Genomic DNA, 22,474 nt, shown 5'->3' with positions numbered 1-22,474 from the left:
GGGCCTGGAGTATGGAGTATACGGTAGATTTAACGCACTTTCGTGCTGATAGTTAACTTGGATTATACTAAACTTACTTTTGGATGAGATAAATCAAACAGCTATTTTGATATGTAGTTAAAATAAAGGTTCTTGTTTGATATTGGAAAACATTCGTATATTTCAGAAATTATGGTCTTTCAATAACCGTCGGAAGCTTATTGGCCAGTATCTCATGAATTGGTCCACTGGTACGGCTGTAGGTACTCAGCTCTAGAGTATTAGAGAATTCAATCCATAGGAAGCCTCATCTTGTTTTGCATACTTCAGGGCGCGCATCGCTAAGCATACTTAGCTCCACGCGGGATGACCTGCATGAAAATAAATAGCTGTGGCTGATGACATCAGACCCTGTACCCCACATTTTGTAGATTCGTTTGATTGAAAACTCTCCACTCAAACCACCCAAATCAGCAGAGATAAAACATTCGAAAACAATATCATGGCTGATCATTCACATTCCCACTCTTGTCATGATGAACACAATCATGATGATCATTCCCATTCCCATGGTCCCGGGGGCCATGACCACTCTGGCAAGCTTAGCCCCTACCCCAATGCACCATGGTCATCTAGATATAGCTAGCTAATAAACCAAATTTATATACAGATGATTTAACTCCCGCACTCCAATCTTCTCTTTACCAGCACATCGAGTTTGACAAAATCACCACCCTCAATGAAACTGTTCCAGGCGCTGGCATGAGAATTGTCAAAAAAACTTGGGATGAGCGTCTTGATAGCAACGTCTTTCTTGAGAGTGATGTTGACGAGCAGCTGCTCATGTTTATCCCGTTCGTAAATCTTCGTTCCTTCAAAGCGAACTTTGTACTGACTCAAATGAAACAAAAGTTTTACGGGCACTGTGAAATTACACTCGATCATCATACGCTCACCCCCGGGGTCGACTGCCCCCAAGACGGTGAAAATCTTTATTAATCGCGACGATCTCGATTTCTCCTCCGCTACCGATCTGAAGGCTACACAAACACTCGAGCTTCCGCTAACCGGAGACGTTATTGAGATGCCGGTCAAGAGGGCCTTGTTTCAGAATACCCGCTCTCTAACACTATTTTTTGAGAAGAACTTCTCGGAAGAAGCTAGCGACGATGATGACGAGAACGAAGAAGTCACAAAGTTGAGCTATCTAGGATTCAAGGGAACGTGGACGGAATTGCGCAAGGAGGCGGTGGTAGCGAATTATGAAGCTGCTGCCAACCCAGCAGATCATAAAAATCTTGTCCCTGGAGCCAATTATGGGGCGATGGGAATGGGAGGTCATAATCAAGGATTTTAATTGGGAATGTAAGTCAATGATTTTACAGGCGTTATTCATCTATATTGCATTAAGCACTGGGATATCACTGAAGTTCACAAATTTCCTTTGAAATTGGGCATAAACTTATAACAATCTACATGTAATTCCCAACAAGAAGCATTAATATTGTTGCTCTGAGATGATATCTTGAAGTGTTACATGCAATGTTTTACGTGTCAATGATTGGGATTCAGCAATAAAAATTTGCATTGGAGAGGCCGAGTGATAGCCCGTGACAACTAGCGTACAGCGATCTAGACTAATTGATGATTATCATACTCAAAGCCAACTGGGATCCGATAAATCTCGAACACCAATTCTACCATACGCCGGGTATTCAGATTTTGCCGTAAAACTAATAATAATAAAAAAGGAAGGAATGTTAAATATACAGACCTGTCTCAACCATGACAGGCCACTCACAGTACTCGCTCACACAAACATAATACCTAGCACTATTACTAGAAGTCTAATTTTTCAACCCTCATACATGGTAAGTCCTTCACCATATCACCAAGAAATCATCCATTCTTCTATGACGCGGTCTCGCCGTTCTTTCTGAAGGTGACCTTTTCTACTCCGACACTCTCATTGCCTTTTTCGTCGGTGCGGAGCTGGTAGACATAGAGGACTAGGACACTGCCTTGAACCTATAAAAGGAATTTGTAATTTAGTATCAGCATGAAAAACTACGGCAAAACGATTAGAACATACGTCCATCAAGCAGAAACTTGGAATAATAGGCTCCTCTTCAGAGACCCATCCGCCCGATATGGCTCCTGTTGCCGAGCCTATTCATTTTCTATCAGTCGCCCGCGCTAGATCCTTATTTCTCCCTGATTTCCTTCAGTGATCTACTTACCTGGATTGATGAAAAACCTGCCTTCCAGCTCATAGGCTTCGAATCGATGTGTTCCTCCCCAAACTAGTACATCGCAGTCCAGTCTCCTAGCTTCGATCAACAGACTATCACTATCACCCTGTGGGATAATAGTGTGCCCATGCGTGAACCCAATGCGCAGATTACCGTGGGTTACAACTTTCGATAAGGGAAGGTTTGTTGCGTCGACGTCGAAATCACCTTTGACAATTTGAAGGTCAGGCGCAGTTGAACGTAGAAAGTCGTATGTTTCTTTGTCGGTCAAGTTTCCTAGACAGAGGATCTGACCGATTTTACCGGGAGAGAGAAGTTTACGAAACTAGAGGGGGGGTGTCAGCTACTGGTCTTAGATGGCTGGTCTGAGTCGGGGAAGTTTGAGAAGCTTGGGGGTAGGGTAAGACCTTCGCCGGGATATCCTGAACACAAGATTAGAAGCTATTCCGCCAACAAGCTTGGAGTGGGGGGAGACTACTGGAGCTCTGTCTGGGATATGGAGGTCCCCGATGCAAAGAACTAGACGAGATGCCATTGATTGGAAATGTACGTAGATTGCGAATGGAGTGATGGGAAGAAGTTTAGAGTAGTTGCTTCTTTTTTTATTAAGTCAGCCATTGTTGACAATTTCTATAAAAGGAGATAGCTCTGCAACTCACTAAACGTACCTAATTCGTCAATTTCTGTCTGTTCCTGAGCTCTTGTCCCTGAGCTCCCGTGTCTGATTGTGGGGTTCGCAGTTGGATGGTTACCCGGCACACACTCCACCCTAGCTCTGTTAGCTGTGTTACAGCTTGTGAGGCTCTTCGGGGTTTTCGGATGTCGTCACCGGAGTCCGAGTCGGCTTTTAGGGGTGCAAGATCCTCCTCGCCCTCAAACATTCCATTCACGCACGCACGCACTGTCCACACACCCACACACACCTCTCAACGCAAGCATCCATCCACCCGTCCAGGTACTCTACGCGCTTCCCGCCTACCCCGCCAATCCGCCCCTCTCCACACACACTCGCACCAACCTACCCAGATAGCCTCGGTTCACCCCCGTAGCCCCCCCCCTTCTTTGCCCTAAGCATCCCCCCACATTGCCTTGCCCGGCCATTATTGCCACTCTCCTTCAAACTGGCTGCACGATCCTCCCCCCGCCTGTCCCTCATCAACAGGCATCTCTCCTCTGCATCCCCTCCTCCTGCTCGTCCTGCGTCTTGTCCTCCCACAACTTGCACAACTACTGCACCACCATTCAGAATGTCTTCCCAAGCTGCCCACCCTACCCTTCTTATTCCTGGCCCCATCGAATTTGATGATGATGTTCTTATGGCGTTGTCTCATCCTAGGTATGTCGCTCTCCAATTCATTCACCGTGACTCACTCGATCTTGGCTTGGTGGCTAATAGTCCGTTTTCTTCGTTTGTTTCAGTGAGAGCCATGTCGGTGCACCCTTTGTAAATGTATTCGGCGAGACATTGTCGATGCTAAGGCAACTGTTCTTGAGCACCGATCCCTCAGCGCAGCCATTCGCTGTTTCTGGATCTGGGACATTGGGGTGGGATTTCGTGGCGGCAAACTTGGTGGAGAGGGGAGAAGATGTCTTAGTCCTACACACAGGTATGTTCTCCATTATCAAACAACCAAACATGTTGTTCCGGGATTATCTGATATCGAGCGAGCATGAATAGGATACTTTGGCGATTCATTCTCCACCTGCTTTGCTACCTATGGCGCAAACCCTACTCAACTAAGAGCTCCCATCGGCTCCCGTCCCTCTCTCGCCGAGATTGAAGCAGCGTTAAAAGAAAAGTCTTACAAACTTATCACTATCACTCACACCGACACATCAACCGGTGTCCTTTCAGATGTCAAAGCTATCGCCGAGCTGGTACATAGGGTTTCACCGGATACACTTATCATAGTGGATGGTGTATGTTCTGTCGGTTGCGAGGAGATCCGCTTCGATGACTGGGGCATCGACGTTGTTCTCACTGCATCGCAGAAGGCAATTGGTGTTCCGGCTGGACTGTGTATACTCATGGTCAGCGGGAAAGCAATTGAAAGATTCAACAATAGATCAACTCCACCAAGCTCATACTTCGCATCTTTCGCAAACTGGCTACCAATAATGCGTAATTACGAGGCTAAGAAACCTTCTTACTTTGCCACTCCCTCTCCTCAACTCATCCGCGGTCTTTACACATCCCTCAAGCAAATTACCTCCATTCCCATGGAAGAGCGATTTGCGAAGCATAAAGAAGTTAGTGGAGTAATTAAGAAGGCCATCGGTGAAATGGGACTGAAGCAACTTGCCGAAAGTCCCGAGTGCCAGGCGAATGGTATGACGGCTATATACCTACCTGAGGGTGTGGGTGCGCCAGATCTTTTACCAAAGCTATTGGCAAAGGGTGTTATCTTCGCAGGAGGTCTGCACAAGGAGATTGCGACTAAATATTTTAGATTTGGGCACATGGGTGTGAGTGTTATGAATGGGGATTTGGGACATATCAACAAGGCACTGGATGCCCTTAGAGCGAGTTTGACGGAGGCTGGTTATAAATGTTAAATAGATTTGCTCATGGTTCAAAAAAAGTTAACAGTAAATACGAGAAACTGGGAGCGGGGTGCATGCATCCTGGGCCCTTTTGGATGTAGATAATAACCTTCAATTATTTCAATACTGCATACATGTAGGTACATGTACCTTACGTTTAGTTCCGCAATATGTATGTGTTTAAGAATAGGACCGGCAGGCATATTTCACGTTTTTCACGTGTTGCAAGTTGAGCCGCATGATAAGTGCTTTTTACCCCGCCAAAGTTGAACTTCGCCCAACAGCTTCCACAAACACCATTTTTCTTTGTTTTTTGTTTTTGCGCGGAGAGAATTAAAGATGGTGTATTACTTTACGTCAAACGTGGTTGAGCCCGCCGCGTACATTTACATGGGAAAGGATAAGGTTGAGAGTAAGTCGCCCTGCGCCGCCGAAGCTTGGACGAAAGTTGTGTAGGGCTGACCAAGAGTAGATGAAGAGTTGATTAAGTATGGATGGGATGAAGATCTTTGGTACGTTACTCTCACGATCACCTCTCTTTATAAAGCTCTCACTCAGATGTAGGTTAACGCAGTACTTAGGGTACGCAATTTCTGCACCCAGCGGTACTAGACAGGATATAAGACTGATGGCCACAGTTCCACGCGGATAAGCTCTCATCGGCGCATATTTACCTACGACTCAAAGAAGGGCAGAGCTGGGAAGATATTAGCCCAGAGCTACTGGTCGATTGCTGCCAGCTCACAAAGGCAAACTCAATTGAGGGTATGTCTACACTAGTCCTCGTCGGTTTCACTCTATTGTCCTATCGCTAAGCAATAATGGGTTGTAGGGAACAAAAAGGACAATGTTAATATAGTCTACACTCCCTGGTCCAATCTCAAAAAAGACGGGTCTATGGCCGTCGGTCAGGTTGGATTCAAGGACCAACGGAAGGTCAAGAAAGTCCTTGTTGAGGCCCGCACGAACGCCATCATCAATCGACTTAATAAGACTAAGACCGAGAAGTTCCCCGATCTTGCGGCGGAGAGGGAGGAGAGAGACAAGACTATCAGAAACAAGGAGAAGAAATTGATGCTAGAAAGGGTAGGGGCTGTTTTCTCCTTTTCTTTTTCTTTTCTTTTTGAGGGAGAGGGGGCTTTTCGGACTAACAGTGGTATAGAAGAAGGAAGAGGCTAGAGTGATGAAGGAGAGAAAGGAGAAGGCGTGGCAGAAGGACCATGCCTATGACGACGTTTTTACAGAGGATGCGTTGGAGGAGAATTCCAATGATAAAAGGGATGCTGACTTTTATGATGACTTCATGTAACCTAGGAAGGGATTTTAGGGGTTCTTTACACTCTTTGCACTTTCTCTTTCTATCTTTTGCAGGCCTATAGCTGCTTAAGTGAATGTACCTACTGCCTTCACATGGATTGTCAAACGCCAATGGTCATGACGGGGCAATGACGGGGTTACGGTAAACACCTTCCAAACCAGAAAACTGTAGTAATATGGTCTAGAGATCAATAGGATTCTGATCCGAACTTAAGACCCTTCATCAATATAGTATTTTTGTGGTTGCTTGTCTTCCATCAAGGCTATATTGACGCTTCAGTGCCCTAGTAGTGGATACCTAGGGCAAAGCGCTAAAATAACCAACTTTGTGACTGGCCATTCAATATCACCCAAGGTCAGTTCTGCGGCTGAAGTGGTAGTGTTAAAGAGGTTTTCGGAGAAACTGCGTGTTTAGAAGGCTTAGTGAGGAAGTACATATAGCAAAGCCATAGGCACCACGACTTCGTCAGACGATTCATTGCGAAATCGCTGACTTGAGGGGCACATGGTACTTCTGTAGCCCCCCGTACTCAATATCTATTTTTTTTTATCAATCAATAGATACATGTAGCTCATGAATTGACTATCCACCTTGTTCAGATTAATGATGCTTGTCACGAGTTTTCATTGGAGGTTGTTTACTAAATGGATTGGTGGAGTAGATGTACTTCATAGTTGATCACTCGATGGCAACAAATGGAGAGATAATTATTAGGCAGTACGTCTTAATGAAACCATTTATTTACTGTATGAATTTCAGAACTATCGTTATTCCTTCCCGTTATCCCAACCCGCATTCGCTCCAATCCCGAGACCAAAAAAAAGAAAAGAAAAATAAAGAAAAAGATGACCTGCCCAAACCACGAAAGTGCAATAAGACAAACACGTAAGTTAAGAGATATTAGACAGATAAAAAGAGGAGTAGGACGAGAACCAGAGACTCTCCATGAAATGAGAATAGGTATGTGAGAAAGCAATGCGTGCACATAGCCTATTACGATGGGTAGAAGGCGCTAAATAAAAACATTTCCCCATGGATTGGACATATCCCACAATAAAGGCACATACAACCTTCGATTTTTAAACAAAAAATGAACCTAGTTGCTTATACTCTTCCGAGTTTCATGCCCTCCAGGCTGTCCGCAGTAGCTTATCACTCGCCATTTTCGGATTCATCCTCTTCCTCTTCCTCATCGCTTCCCTCTTCCTCCCTGGCCCGCTCCTCCTCCTCCATTTGCTTCTTCCGTTCCCAAACCTCTTTCCTGACTTTCTCGTCCCTTGCCGTACGTAGCCTTTCTACCTCATCTACGCCGCCCGCCTTCTTCAACTTGTTTTCTTCCACAAATTCGCCAAGTTCCTTCTGGAATTCTGGAATTCTCCCTTCAAGATCCTTCTGTCTAAGTTTTTCTGCCCTCTCGATCGCCTCCAATCTACTCTCGTGATTCGGTTGCAGGGCACGAACTTCGCTGAGAATGGAGTCCTTGGCTTCGCTTGGGTCGAGCCTATCATCAGGATGTACCAACCCAACAGGAAGGCCTCTGCTAATCGATCTTAATGCGCCTGAGCCGGGGACGGAACCGTTTTTGAACTGCTGCTCAGTGCACTGTTCGACGAGCTGGAACGTCTGTGATGCTTTGTCTAGGTCATCTTGTAGGTCCTCGATTAGGTTTTCTTGCATATTGAAGAAATCTTGTTCCTGGCAGACAAGCTCAACCTCCTTTTCCCAAACTCTCCTAAACACAGGCTTCTCTCGCTTGATGTAGTCTGCCATCTTCTTGAGCTCTGCCCTGGCCTGCGCGATCTCCTTCTTGACTTGGTTGAGATTGCGTGCTAGAGGACGGACACCACGCTGTACAACATCTTTCCGTAGATCTTCCACTGTATCTTGAAGGTCGTCAACCCTATTTACTAGTGCATCTGCATCCGTCCCAAGAGTCTTTTTCCCATTTTCAACGTAGGTGCGACCTTCATTCGGACCTAGCTTAGGCTGAGCAGCAACAGTTTTCACGGCGCTGGCTTTAGTTTTGATAGTTGACATGGATGTATTGATATCAGCGACAAAGGTGGAATAGACCTGCCGCAACACTGCCAAATCTTTCCTGAGGTCTCGAAGTTCGATTAACTGAGCAGTGTTATCATGCTTCGTAGTGGCCCCTGGTGCTGATGAACTAGGAAACGAAGGTGGTGACAAAGTTATCGGGGTAGAAACAGGAGCAGCCACAGAAAGCTCGGCAATTTTTTTGGCGGCCTCCTCCTGGCGTTCTGCTACTCTAGTGATTTGCAAACTTTGTCCTTCCATAGACCCTCGCAGTCCGTCTACCAGTTTCTTTAAACCACCTATTCCGTCATCGATATGGCGTTTAACCTCATCAAGAACTTCAATATTTAAGCATAAAACTGCCCTGTCCTTTACGTCTCTTAAATCCTCCAGTTCATATCGTACCCCAGAGACAGGGTCTTGGAGGTAAATTTCAGGAAAGTCTTCACCAGAGGGAGGGCTGTAATTAAACTTTGAAATAAACAGAAGACGTAACGAGGTCAAAGATAACTCATCCACCCCATCGGCAACAAGGACTTTCTTGATTGACCGACCAAGTTGTAAAAATAAAGTAAGGTCTTTTGTAGGAGGAGGTGGCGAGGAATCCCTTCGAGCAATAGGCTTGGGTGATGGTGGAACAACCTCCGCCTCAGGCTCTTTTACTGGGGCGCTGAGAGGCACATCTTCTGATACATCGTTTTTTTGCGGAGGCGGCGGAGGGAATGCACCGGTTTCAAGTCCAAGAGAGGGCTGGTTTCGAACGGGTTCATCATCTTTAGCAGGAACCGCGGGTCCGTTTTTCTTCTCAGACACCTGGGCTATGGGCGAATCAGGTTCAAGCTCACGCTCTTCTGATATCCGGTTTACATTTCTCATGGGTGAGGTTTCATTGCTTCGGGGGATCGATTTGGCCGTGTATGAACGCCTTACTCGAACAGCATCCAAAGATTCCTTTGATTCACGACTATTTCGGGGTATGGCAGATGGGTTGCTGCTGGTTGGTAACATTGCTACCCCATTCGGTGATGTCCCAGTGAGTTTAGCAATTTGATAGGCAGAATACCGGCGAGATGCTCGTCGCTGTAACGGATCTTCTCGCTGCAGGGCTGCAAGAGCATCTTGGGCAGGAGGTGGGGGCGGGGGCGGGGGGATATATTGAGGTATAGAATTCCTAGTGGGCTCTTGAACCGTGGGAGTAGGCTGAATTTCAGCTGAATTTAGAGGAGGCGAGGCAAGGTTTGATGATATAGACGCGGAATGTTGGTGAGAGCTTCGAGACCCGGTTGTTGAAACCGAACTTCTCATCGAGGTAGGATAAGGTGGAATTGGCGGTGATGCAGCCCGAACTGTTGTCCCGCCGGGTAAAGATGATGTGCGTGGAGGAGTACCCTCCTCTAAACCATCTCCACTTCTTGCCCTCGTGGTTTGGGCTTGCTGCTGTGAAGGTGGGGGCCCTCTATCTATAGATGCAGGCCCCGAAAGTTCTGCAGTATTCCTCCCACTTTTATGTTGCCGTAAACCTTGCTGTTTTCTTTTCAGTCCATGAAGGAGGTTGATAATGATCTCCCTGATCCTCGGTAAGTAGACTTCCAGACTCTGAGGACTCGCATCTTGACTTAGAGTGCTCTCTAATATCGTTCTTAGCGCATCCGGTACATTTCCCAAATCGGTTGTATCTACTCCGATGGCTGTAAATGCTCGACACGCCAAATTGAATTCGGATCCAAGACGGACATATACATCTGAGACCTCCGCCTCAGTGGCCTGCTGCCGTGACCAAGCGGTGAGAGTTTCAAGAAGTTGTTTAGTTGCGATGAGAAGTTGAGTAACAGATTTCTCGATTGTAGATAGATGTTGAGACGGCTGTGGCTCGAGTCAGCAAAATACTTGTGACGAGCATTACTGAAGTAGTATTTAAAATACTCTAAAGATTCCTTGTAAAGGGAATGAATCGAATCAGGAAAATGAAGCTCACACTTATTCTAGATCGCTGCTGTCGGGGACTCCTGGCTGAACCCGTTGAGTTCTGGGAGGACATTGAGGTGTTACTAAAAGTAGGTGAATGTGATGGTGATGCCGATGACGATGATGTTGGGGTGAGAGATCTTGTAAGGCCCGAGCGATGGGAGCCTGATTGCATTAGATGTTGGAGGAAAGGGGTTAGATAGCTGGTACCCAGGGAGGGGGAGCCAGAGAGAGTGTGGGGGGTTGGTTAGTGGGGGATGGTGGTCGTGGTGGCTGTTGAGGTTTAGTTACTGGGACATGGTGTTGGGTTAGTTTCGTGTTTACCGACTGCATCTGCAGGGACCAATGTTTCCCTACCTTGGTGTACTTTACATACCGGTATACCAGGAAAGTTCGTGACTTACCTTATTTCAGCACATCTGGCGCTGCGCCCGCAGCTTGGATAGAACGGTATGATAAGGGAAATGAGACCTAAGAGCCCGGGGCACTCTTATGGCTTTTGATTATAGGCGATTGGGTATTTTATATCGATAGGTATGTAGCTCCGTACATGCATGTAGCTGGGTCGTATACTATTTACTGAGGCTTCAGCCAGGTACGAGATTGATATCGATTGTGAACCAGTTGCTGAGTATCAGCTTTTATGTGAACTTATTTCAGAAGTTTCTAGCGTGGTCAGGATCGCAAATCTTGGGCCATCACTTCATGCGCTCCTTGGATATCTCATGCACCCCTTACAGATCGATCATTCACCAGGAGGTTTTTATTGAAGCTCTTTCTATTTATGGTTGATTAAGATGATTAAGTTTGGAATATGTAATTATAATATTTATGCCAATATCTACACACGAAGCGATAGAGGGATCTTCAGTCCGAAATATTGCCCATATAGCATTCACACAATCAGATGACCCACACAAACAAACCGACAGCTTGTTTATTTGCCCAGCCAGCACACATGATTCAGCATTATTATGCCTACTCAGCAGCTAACATCGAATTTTGGCGCTCATGAACACCAGCTAGACAAGGTGTTGAAATGCGTATGCACTAGACTTAACATAAATTTTCGCAAGAACAATATTCCAGGAAGTGATTTTTCCTGCAGATTGTTAGAGATACATAGGAGGGCTTTCGAAATAGTTTTACTGCTCGTGCTGATAATTTATGGTGGGACGTATCAGATGCTTGGTTAACGGTTGTGTGTTGCTTGGCAGGAATCGTCTCACCTGGAGGAAGCTCGACTCAGTGGAAAAAAATAAAAATATCACTGGCAGGTGAGAGGTGAAACCAACCTGTTGCTGCTGCTACTACTGCTTGGTGTTGCTTGGTATGGTAGAAAGAGCTGCTGCGCTCATCGGCCCCCAGACTACGCTCAAAGCTCTCTTTCCTACTAAGGTCCCTTTCACCTTTCCGCCCTTCTTTCCTTTTGCCGTTCCTTTTGGATAGCTCGTGGAATTTTTTTTTGTTGTTGTTGTCGCCTTTGCACGAGGAACTCATAAACGAGAAGAACAAACTTGTCTCTCGCTCGCACCCTCTGACATCCCTCCATCTAAACCTCCCCCATATTCCCCCCCCCCCCCCCCACCACCTCACCTACACCTTCCTCTCTACTATCCTATCTATCTAGCCCCCCCTCTACACCCCGCCATCCACTTCAAAAGCTAGACTCTTCTAGAGGGGAAGAATAGCAGCAAAAGTACCTTCAGACTCGCCTCCTTACTGACAACGAATCTGCTGCACTTTCCTTTTCTTCAACCTTTCTTCCCGCAAGCTTGGTTCTCATCACTACTCGCCCATTTACGAGCTTCACGAATAGTTACTTACTACCCGTTACATCACACATGGCCACTACGGCAACCGCTCCTACAGCGACCAATGGTCCTGCCTCCGCAGGTGCTTCGTCTGCTTCCTCGGCCTCTGCAGCAAGGCCTCAGTTGAAGAGCACAATTTCTGGAACTTCAAACGGCGGAAATACTAACAGGAGGTCAGTTCAATCACCCATTGATGCCCAAAGGTAAGCGGCTATCACTTCTTTCGAGACTTTAACCCTTAAGTTGGGTACTGGTTTGAGCGATTCTGAGATTGAAACACTATATCCCGTATAATTATGTTTGGCCGTTGTTCTTGGGAGAATATTCGGCCTTGTCGAGGCTCGCCCCACAACCCCACATTGTACCTGTTGCCAATCTCCCGATTTATTTGTATTCCCCAACCTATGTGCAAGCATCGCTCTATCTTCCTTGCTTTTCTAATTCCCATCTTTGGTTTTCATTTATCCTAATATCCATCTCATTGTTTTACAACCTACGTCATTTATACGGAGCTTTGAAAACTTTATGTTGAGCTTTATGATATAATTTAGTGCTAATAGATCTCTAGGCGGAATGCTTCCCGGGGACCTTGGCAAGCGAATACACATCAAAAATATAATGGGGGTTCTACAAACGCCGTTACCTCATCATCGCCTACACCAAGTCAGGCTGCCGCGATGAAGGCGCGGAACCCAACTATACCTCCCGGAGGTGAATCCGATACTCATGATAAGCATATGCATGATAGGACACTTTTTTTACTTGCAAACTTAATTGTAGGTTCTACCCCAGGATTTTTTTAAATACTTTTTATTTCGACTATAAGAAGTACCGGTTATCTTGACCTAAAGTCCCCCGAAGTAAAAACATTCCATGGGAGCTCGGTAGTGCTCTTGTAGTAACATCTTAGTAGTATTTGCTGACCCGCATCCACAATTGCAAATAGGGTAAAACAATTACTATAACTCTCAAGACTAGTGCCCGTTACACTGGTGTTCTTGTAGGAGCTGACGCAAAGAACCATGATATCGGTGTTGTGATGAAGTGGGTCAAGCTTGTTCGAGCTCCTTTGGGTGATAGTGGAGATGGGCTGGAAGAAGGAGATCATGTTGGTGGTGGCCCAGAGAAAACTATGATTTTCGAGCCTAGAGATCTCGTAGATATCTTCGCAGAAAAGATCGCGTTGGGCGAGGCTGAAGGCCACGCGAATCATCAGAATGGTAAATCTGCATTGTAGACATCTCTGTTTTTTTCTTTCTATTCCTCTAGTTTACTGATATTTATTGATGTCAATCTAGGTACTTTTAGGACCGATGCTGATATCTCTGGAAATCTTACCATGCGGGAACGAGAGCTCCATAGGTGGCAGCCTGATGAAGCTACAAATAACCTCTCTCTCGAGGAGTCCGCCGCTGGTTCCCAGGCTGGTTCCCAGGGTCAAGGATGGAATCAGTTCGAAGTAAATGAACGTCTTTTTGGTCTTAAATCAGATTTTAACGAAGATATTTATACCACGAAGCTAGATCGTGCTCACCCACTTTACCAGCAACGTGAAGCAGCAGCAGCAAGAATTGCTAGAGAAATAGAGGGTCAAACCATCAATGCAAGCATGAATCCTCACGTTGCTGAGGAAAGAAATATCGCCCTCGGAGATGATAGCGGAATTGATGAAGAAGACAGGTATGTTGGTTGGCCTCTCAACTGAACCCTAATCCAATAAGTTGACATTTGTTTCTCTCGTTCTTCGAAGATACGGTGCTGTTCAACGTAATCCTGTGGCCGGTGGTGTTGCCCAAGCGCAGGCCACACAGGCCATAAACTCACGATATACGCCGCCAGCTTTGAGGGCGCCTACGGGGCATCCGACTGTTCCTGGCGCCCCCCACGACCCCGCCATAATATCCTCCCAATTGGTTCGTCCAGAAACTTTGCAGCAGAAACAGCAGCAGGCGCCGCAGGCACCAAGAGCTGTCCTTCCAACAGCTGTTCTTCCAACAATTAATCTGCCTCAAGCCACAAAACCAGAGGATGCTACTAATAAACCAAAAGAGAAGTCGACTCTTCCTGAGATCATCGCACCTAAGAGAATGCTAGGAGCGTCTGAGGTCTCTTCAACAAGTCAACCTCCAATACCCGAACTCACACAGGACTTCAAGCAATTTGTTAATATGGAGAAAGAACGCTATATGAGGAAAAAAGCCGATTTACAGCAGAAGGATAGGGCTTCAAAACTAGAGGAGCTTAAGAAATTCTCTGTAAATTTCACTCTTAGGACTGAAATTCCTCAGGACTTGGTACCAATATTGGCAAAAGATAAACAGAAACAAGCCGAGATTGTTGAAAAGGCCAAGGCCAATGTTGCTAAGGTAGTCTCGCCAACGACTTCAACTACCTCACAAACGGCCAAACTGCCTGGAACAAGAGAGCCGGCTCCAAATAGCTTTGCAGCGAAGAATCCGACTGAACACGAATTGGTGAAACAGCAACTTCTAAACGGATTTCCGCCGCAACGTCAGGCACAGAGAGCCCAGCATCCCGCTCCTCTTCTTAGCGCTCGTTTAAAACAAATCCAAGATGCGAAGAAAGGGGGACAACAGCTTCCTCATGTACGTTCACCGGTACCTATTCCTGAACACCCCCAGAATATCCCAACCGGTCCTGCCGCAGGAAATATTCCCATTGCTCCTAAGTCCATATCTCCTGCATCTATGAGTATGAGAGCGGCTGCAAAGGCGGTGGAGTTCAGACCCAATCCCAGTGCAGCCACCTTCACGCCTACATTTGGGCCATCCACTACTGCTACCCCAAGTCCTACCACATCTGCTCCCGCACATGCCTCACCTCGGGCCACAAGCCCATCCCTATTTTTTGGGAACAAAAAGCCGAAACCAGAACAGGAAAGGAAGTCTATTAAAAACTCCTTCAATCCAATCAAAAGGATGAAGGCGGGACAGAAGAATGGACCTGTTCAGACAGATCCGAAGTACTTGAAAGGAAACTCCAATGATTTCATCGACATGCCTTTCCACACCATTCCAACCTGGCCAACAGCCGAAGGCAATGAAGAAAAGAAGTATGTGCAGATGTTTGCGAGAACAGAGCTTTCCGCGTCGAGTACCATGCACTCTCCACAGCCTCCACATATTGCCCCCCATCAACCACATCACCACCCACAGGGTCCCCCCCATATGGCTCATGCCAACCAACCCCCACATGTATCGCACCAACACCATTCACATATGCCTCAACATCATTTAGCGATCCCGCCCCAGCACTACGAGCAAGATCAGCACCTCCGACAGATCCCACCATCTGTCATGCCTTCACCAAACTTACACAACGCAACCCTTGCGCCTTACCAGCAGTCTCCAGTTGCCCATCACTCACAAATACCTATGTATACTACCCATCCGCAGGGACAATATGTACCAGGTGGCCCGGGTGCTCCATTCGTTGGCCAGTTCTACGGTGGATTCAGAGGTCCTGCCGGTGCTGGACAGATGATGGTACCTGGACCTCAACATATCCCGTATCCTGGACAATTTATACCCCACCAAATGTATTCACCTCAACAACCTCATGCTTATATGCATAATGGCACTGCTCCCCCGCCACCTCCAAGTTCACAAGGATACCCAAGTCCTGGACGAGGTGCTCCTATGATGATGCACCAAGGGTCATCGCAGGGAACTCCTGCGGGACCTCAAATGATACCATATGCAATGCAGCCTGGACAAGGTGGCCCGATATATGGGCAAGGACAGCAACAAAGTGAGTTATTCCTCCAAGGCCAAAATTGGTTACCCCAGCGTCCACAATCCACTGTCTCTCTGCCTCCTGCCCCCTCTTCGTCTGCGGCCAAATTTAGTGTTAGTCGTGCTGCCTCTCCTGTTGCTGTCCCATCCCCACGTATCCGCAATTCGCATTTGTCTCCTCAACCCTCTGCTGCTTCTCCACTTCTTATGTCTTCGCTTGCCGCATTTTCTCCCGCCCCTTCGGCTCCCGATACGAGCCTATCGTCATATCCACTCCAGCGGAGTCGGACGGGGAATACGCCTACACACAGTGGGGGAGCTCGTGGCGGGAGGAACGGTGGCGGTGGGATAGGGATCCCAATGATGGTTCCGACCAACTTTGTAATTGGTGCTTATTCTAACGATGGGTCAGTGGGTATGATGCGTGGACAACCTCTTCCACATCAGGGAGGGCGCCGCCGCCGCAACCGTATTATCATGGCCCACAAGGACATTATCCTCCTGGAGGTAGGGGGAACAATTATGGCGGACATCCTCAACAGCAGCACCAGGGTGGGCAACATGCTCCTCCACCACAGCCACAACAACCACAACAGACTCAGCCGCAACCGACCGCGGTGGATGGCGAAGGTGGGAAATAGGTTATCGCAAATAAAAACTTGGCTGGAACGGGATTGGTAGCGTATGTTTTTGTATCTTTGAACGAGACATGTGTTGGACGAGCTAAATATGATCCAAAAGAGGCAAGGCTTTTTTTTTTTTTTTTTGGTACGAATTGAACTATCCTTCTCAGGTCAAATTTTCCTTTACTCTTACCGTCAATTGCCAAGAGACTGGCATTTTCTTCGTTCAATTCCGGGTCTTTTTCATGAACTGCTGTGTATATTTATTTGTTTGCCCATCTTCGTCGTCCATTTCTTTAGTCGAGTGTGGGGGAAAATCCGTGCAGGGAATAAAGTTCTTTCGGTGGAAACGGCCATGCGCCGTGCATGTATGAAGAAAGTAACAGCACTAGGCGTTGGGCGTTTTTTCATGTCTGGGATAGGGGGCGCTGTGGTAGGCATGAAAAATGGAGTTTATTGGATTTTCCTGCTATCTTCATTTATTGTTATATTTGTTCTATCCTTTCATATTTTTTTTTGTTCCTTGTTGGTATAGGAAGGCTTTTGCGGGGGGGGGGGGGGGGTGTGTACAGGTGGGGTAATTAAGAGAGGACCCGCCAGTAGTCGGCGTGGCGACTTGTGTTGATGGGAAGTGGCGTGCAGGGCTTTCGGGCGTACGCTTGAGAAGGTGAGACTTGTTCCGTTAAGGCTAGTCAGTCGGCCTTACTGACAGTAGATATTCAGGGACGGTAGATACATGTATCCAGAGGAGTTTGGCCGCTATCTTGAAAATGGGACAAAGGCCTAGACAGTATCTGAATACAAGCTACCTAATTAATTTAGGATCAAGAACTATACGGCTTGGCTCCGAGACTGGGGGAGTGGGATGGAGTTGATCTTGCATGCTTTCCCTTCTTACTGGGGCCGAATATATAAGGTATCCGCGAGACTCCGAGATCGCGGAAGGGCTTCGTTGCTGGGTAAAGTGACAGGATATGTGGAGAGGGGCTAGTGACGGGGGGTAGTCTTTTGCTTGATGGTCTGAATTGCTGGTTAAATGCACGAGTTGCAATGAGATCTAGGCTAGAGAATTCAACACGGTCACTATTCGGTTTGGGATCCTATGGCTATCCAGGTGTTGCTGTGTCGAATGACGAATGTGTAAGCTGGAGCTAATCACAAATTATCACTCGGTATATATCAGCCCCTTGGTAGCCAGCAAAGGACTCTACGATTTTATTAAAGTTCTGGCCCCTTTATGCTTATTCTTGCCGACTTTGGACGGGAATTTAAATGGCACTCTATATCCCGTGATCACCCTGTAATACCTTCCTCGTTGACACATGCCAGATTATGCATACACTTTATAACCCAGCAGGCGTGACAGTGTCATCCAACATTCATCTACTTCCACGAGCTCTTTGCAACGTCATGTACATGTAAGTACATGTACCTATGGGTGGAGCAAATTACACGCACATACATAAAGTAATGTGGCACCATATGCAAAGAACAGGTACACGCTCCTTATAGCGTCAAACCGCCGAACGAACTCATGGTCATGACTCTACTACATGTACATGTACCTGTGTACATTTACTTACTGAGATATCACACTGGTAGCTCGTAGGGGAGCACTAAGTTCCTACACCTGTGCTTGTTTCAACATACTGCTTATTCTTGTTAAAATGAAACTGACCAGGCCTGTTGCTTGAAACCTAGACCCAAATCCCTATTTTTCCCCCTTGGACCCTACTAACCACATGTAGAACTGGTCGCAATAATACTCTAACGTTGGTTCCCGACTAGCGCTACTGAGCCGCAATCTAAGTGTAACCTCCACTGAGCAGGGTAGTAATAGAGTACCTGGTAGAGTATACTTGGGTCCGTAACGTAGAAGTCAACATCACCATAGCTTCTTGGGAATTCCAGAAGGATTGAATAATATGCAGATATAAGAAATAAGATGCGAACGATATATGTTATGGGGAGACCGGTGTTGGCTCCCGAGGTTTTCACGTCCTGCGAGGTTCATACCAAACCTCTCAGATAGAAAGCTGCCTGACCACCAATCCAACGCAATATATATGCACATGTACATACAATAAACCTGGTTTCCATTCGATCGATGGAAGCCACATACAGCTCCGATATTACACCAGGGGCGTATAAAAAGTTTCGCAAGGACAAGCGCCCTAAGAGTTATGGCGGAACGGGACAAACAATTTTCCCTCCTTATTGCCGCCCGGCGGACGGGCTTTTGCTGGGGATGGGCTCATATCTGCGAAACGGTAATGGGTGGGATTAGTGTTTTCCACTAAATGGACGAATAGGAAAAGGGCGATTGATCAACTTTCCTATCACCGATTTGGTAGGGTAGCTACATATACTAATTACTACAGATTTATTAGCTATTACTCTACAGAACCCCATTCTCGGGGCAGGCAAGTACGTATACACTATGCGCATACCCTGGGATACCAAGAACCAAGAATTAAGTTGAACATGGGGCGGATAGTACTTGGTAAGTAACAAGTACTATCAGAAGAAGCGATCAGAGCTCAACTCTGTATATATATAAACACTTCGTTCTTCTCAATGATTCCAGTCCTTCACCTCAAAGCTTGACGCTTAACTGGGCTTTTGGTTTTCGAAAAACGACTTTCTTTATACACCTTTGATTCAGGTGGACATTCTTTTTTTACATTCTTTTTCTATTTTTTATTTTTATATCTATTCATTCCCTTTAAAACACAAAATGCTTTTCAAAAACGCTCTTTCCGTTCTTTCTGTGCTGAGTGCTTCTGGTAAGTTGATACACAGGCTCACTTTTTGAGAATTGGGTTCTGATATGAGTTTTTTCTGTATGGACAGCACTAGGATTGGTTTCAGCTCAATCATCCACAGCCTACACTGATACAGAGACTGGTATCTCGTTTCAGCGATTTAGTACCACATCCTATTCCGGATTTTCCTTTTCTATCGCATTTCCAACTGATCCGACGACTGAGTTCATTGGACAAATCGTTAGTAACACAGTTTCCCTCTTATAAATCCCGTTGGTGAGATTTCTAATAGGATAAATAGGTTGGACCAATCAATACTGATGGAGGCTGGTCTGGTGTAAGTTTTGGGGGTGGAATGACAAGCAATCTTTTGCTTGTTGCCTGGCCCAATGGTGAAGATATCGTGCACTCATTCCGTTATGTCACGTCAGTAACAATATCTAATTACCGCCATTTGAGCTACGCCTTCTAACATTGCCTTGTGTAGTGGTTATGAGGCACCTTCGGTATATGATGGCGATGCTACAGCCACCACAATGTACACCAACATCAACTCTACACATTGGTCATGGACTTTCCGATGCGAGAACTGTGTCTCATGGACCGATGGTGGATTTGACGTGACAGCTTCGTATGCCATTATGGGATGGGCTCAGAGTAAGACCGCAGTTAGTGATGTAACTGATGCATCCTGCACTCTTCAATACCACGACAATGGATTTGGACAATACGGTATGCTCATCGGTTCAGCATTGTCTGACCAGTATTCAACTTGGATTTCGGATGCTGGGCTTTCTGCTGGCACTCCGTCAGGCAACTCTTCCACATCAGCCGTACCAACAGCCACCGCAAGTGCCACTGCTACAGCAAGTAGCTCTGCTACTGCTACATCTGCAATCCCGGCTGCAACTGAGACTTTGGGTGAATATGACTACATCGTTGTCGGAGGAGGTGCTGGTGGTCTTATTAGTGAGTTCTTTCCCTTCTAAAATTTGATAGCAGAAAACTAATAAGGGTCAGCTGCCGATCGTCTTTCGGAGACTGGTGCTAAGGTCCTCTTGATTGAGAGAGGCCCGCCATCAACATATGCCTCAGGTGGAACCGTTGGACCTGCTTGGCTCAACGGAGAGAACCTCACTCGCTTTGATGTTCCCGGACTTTGCAACGAGATCTGGGTCGATTCTACTGGCATTGCATGCAACGATATTGATCAGATGGCTGGATGTCTCCTTGGAGGTGGAACTGCTGTTAACGCAGGTCTTTTCTTCAGGCCTCAAGACCGTGATTGGGACTACAACTTCCCCGATGGTTGGAAGGCTACCGACATGGTTTCTGCAACTGATAAACTTTTCGCGAGAATTCCTTCCACCGATACTCCTTCCATGGATGGTAAGCGCTACTTGCAGGAACCATATGAAGTTTTGGCCGCCGCTTTGCCTCAGTCTGGATGGGAGGCTGTTACTGCGAATGAAAGTCCCAATTCGAAGAACAAGACTTTCTCTCACACCCCTTTCATGGTAAGAAACCATTACATTATTTCTTGAAATTATATCGTTAGCTAACTCCATACAAAGTACTCAAATGGTGAGCGTGGTGGACCTTTGGCTACCTACCTCCAGACTTCTATGGCTCGTGACAACTTTGAACTTGCAGTCAACACTACCGTCCGCCGCGTAGTCCGTACTGGTTCTACAATCACTGGTGTCGAGGTCCTTGCCAGCGATGTTGGCGGAAAGACTGGTATCTACACCGTCACAGCCAATACCGGAAAGGTCATCCTCTCTGCAGGCACTTTCGGAACTGCAAAGATCTTGATGCGCTCTGGAATCGGTCCCGAGGACTCCCTTGAAGCTGTTCAGGCATCTTCCATTGACGGTGCTTCCATGATTGCCAAGGAAGACTGGATTCTCTTGCCTGTTGGATACAATGTCATGGACCATGCCAACACCGATATGGTTGCAAGCCACCCCAATATCACCGCCTACGACTTCTACGGCGCTTACGATGATCCGATCGAAGCCGATAAGGAGTTGTACCTCGACAACCGTGCTGGAATCTTTGCCACTGCTGCCCCAGGCCCTAACACAATGCTTTGGCAATCGTTCGTTGCCTCCGATGGAATCACCAGACAGCTTCAGTGGACTGTGAGAGCTGAAGGATCACTTGGGGAGGAAGGCGATACCCTCATTACCATCAGTCAATACCTTGGTACCGGTATGACCTCCAGGGGAAGAATCTCCATCAAGGAGAATCTCAACATGGCAACCACTGTCAGCCCTTACCTGAACAATGAATATGATATCGAGACTGTTATTGCAGGTGTCAAATCCATCATGAGCTCCATCGCCAATGTCAGTGGTATCAGCCTTGTGCAACCCGCCGCTGGTGTTGACGCTGAGAGCTTTGTAAACAACTACATCGAAAACCGTCGCAGCAATCATTGGCTCGGAAGCGCCAAGATGGGAACTGATGATGGAAGGAACGGAAACGGAACTACCGGATCAGTTGTTGATACTGACACCAAGGTCTACGGAACTGACAACCTGGTAAGCATACATCCCCATTCATATATAAACCACTTCTAACGTGAAATATCTGTAGTTCGTCGTTGATGCCTCTGTCTTCCCTGGTCACGTGGCCACCAACCCCTCAGCTCCTATCATGATTCTCGCCGAGAGGGCCGTTGAGAGAATCCTTGCTTTGGGTACTAGCGCCAGCCCATCAGCGGTAACTTCTAGTACTGTAGCTGTCCAGACTTCAACCTCTTCTAGCGCAGTAGTAGCACCTGTCTCATCAACAATTGCAGCGGCACCTACTTCAGCCGTTGTTGAAACCTCATCTGCTAAGACCTCTTCTATCGGGACTTCCTCCACTAAAGTAGTTGTTCCTACCTCTTCGGCCGCAGCAGTTGTTCCTACCACTTCGACCTCCGCCGCGGTAGTCGCTCCTACTACATCCGCAGCCGTAGCAACATCAGCTGCAACAAGCACGGCAGCCACCCCAACTGGTGCAGCCGCCGCCGGCCACTACTATCAGTGTGGTGGAAAGGGCTGGACCGGTGCTACGACTTGTGTGAGCCCATACACATGCACAGCACAGAACGACTACTACTCCCAAGTAAGCTCAATCCCCTCTACAAGCCCTTATTGAATTCAAATACTAACCCAGAATCAGTGTTTGTAAGCCATCAACGTTCCCATAGTAAGTAGCATGAATACGGGAGATCATGTAAATTTCATAGACCTTTCTTCATTGCCATTAAAGGGATTTGTATATAGTTAGAAAGGCCGGGCGTCGATCATTTGCATTAGGGGACTGGGATTTTCCTTGCAAGAGAGAACAGTGGCCGGTACAGAGTTCTTGAATTATATCTTTAGTTAATTTTCTTCAAAATTTCCCGCGATAGACATGGTAGTGAGTGA

General features: G+C 46.8%; 6 protein-coding genes across 6 annotated transcripts; 4 read left to right on the top strand and 2 right to left on the bottom strand.

The window, feature by feature from the left end:
* Positions 1–481: 481 nt before the first annotated feature.
* On the top strand, positions 482–1,336 carry LAJ45_05219 (uncharacterized protein; the record flags this gene model as incomplete). The annotated part of the gene is made up of 3 exons (XM_046114790.1): positions 482–575; positions 650–833; positions 892–1,336. 3 exons carry the CDS (start codon positions 482–484, stop codon positions 1,334–1,336), a joined length of 723 nt encoding a protein of 240 aa, XP_045971827.1.
* Positions 1,337–1,890: 554 nt separating this feature from the next.
* LAJ45_05218 (uncharacterized protein) lies at positions 1,891–3,112 on the bottom strand (the record flags this gene model as incomplete). The annotated part of the gene is made up of 8 exons (XM_046114789.1): positions 1,891–2,007; positions 2,072–2,148; positions 2,220–2,556; positions 2,639–2,653; positions 2,710–2,716; positions 2,782–2,827; positions 2,900–2,938; positions 2,995–3,112. 8 exons carry the CDS (start codon positions 3,110–3,112, stop codon positions 1,891–1,893), a joined length of 756 nt encoding a protein of 251 aa, XP_045971826.1.
* A 366-nt stretch (positions 3,113–3,478) lies between these two features.
* Positions 3,479–4,787, top strand: LAJ45_05217 (uncharacterized protein; the record flags this gene model as incomplete). Its single annotated transcript, XM_046114788.1, has 3 exons — positions 3,479–3,567; positions 3,651–3,838; positions 3,910–4,787. The coding sequence occupies 3 exons, from the start codon at positions 3,479–3,481 to the stop codon at positions 4,785–4,787; spliced, it is 1,155 nt and encodes a 384-aa protein (XP_045971825.1).
* Positions 4,788–5,114: 327 nt separating this feature from the next.
* Positions 5,115–6,084, top strand: LAJ45_05216 (uncharacterized protein; the record flags this gene model as incomplete). The annotated part of the gene is made up of 6 exons (XM_046114787.1): positions 5,115–5,187; positions 5,248–5,291; positions 5,340–5,357; positions 5,414–5,540; positions 5,608–5,861; positions 5,938–6,084. The coding sequence occupies 6 exons, from the start codon at positions 5,115–5,117 to the stop codon at positions 6,082–6,084; spliced, it is 663 nt and encodes a 220-aa protein (XP_045971824.1).
* Positions 6,085–7,245: 1,161 nt separating this feature from the next.
* Positions 7,246–10,168, bottom strand: LAJ45_05215 (uncharacterized protein; the record flags this gene model as incomplete). Its single annotated transcript, XM_046114786.1, has 2 exons — positions 7,246–9,993; positions 10,106–10,168. The coding sequence occupies 2 exons, from the start codon at positions 10,166–10,168 to the stop codon at positions 7,246–7,248; spliced, it is 2,811 nt and encodes a 936-aa protein (XP_045971823.1).
* Positions 10,169–19,024: 8,856 nt separating this feature from the next.
* Positions 19,025–22,235, top strand: LAJ45_05213 (uncharacterized protein; the record flags this gene model as incomplete). The annotated part of the gene is made up of 8 exons (XM_046114785.1): positions 19,025–19,073; positions 19,141–19,292; positions 19,354–19,478; positions 19,540–20,021; positions 20,073–20,569; positions 20,627–21,598; positions 21,654–22,169; positions 22,227–22,235. The coding sequence occupies 8 exons, from the start codon at positions 19,025–19,027 to the stop codon at positions 22,233–22,235; spliced, it is 2,802 nt and encodes a 933-aa protein (XP_045971822.1).
* Positions 22,236–22,474: the final 239 nt, after the last annotated feature.

This window comes from Morchella importuna, assembly GCF_003444635.1.
Source record: "Morchella importuna strain M04M26 chromosome Unknown Morimp01GS014, whole genome shotgun sequence".
In the NCBI taxonomy this organism is placed as follows: domain Eukaryota; kingdom Fungi; phylum Ascomycota; class Pezizomycetes; order Pezizales; family Morchellaceae; genus Morchella; species Morchella importuna.
This window is presented reverse-complemented; position numbering and strand designations above follow the sequence as displayed.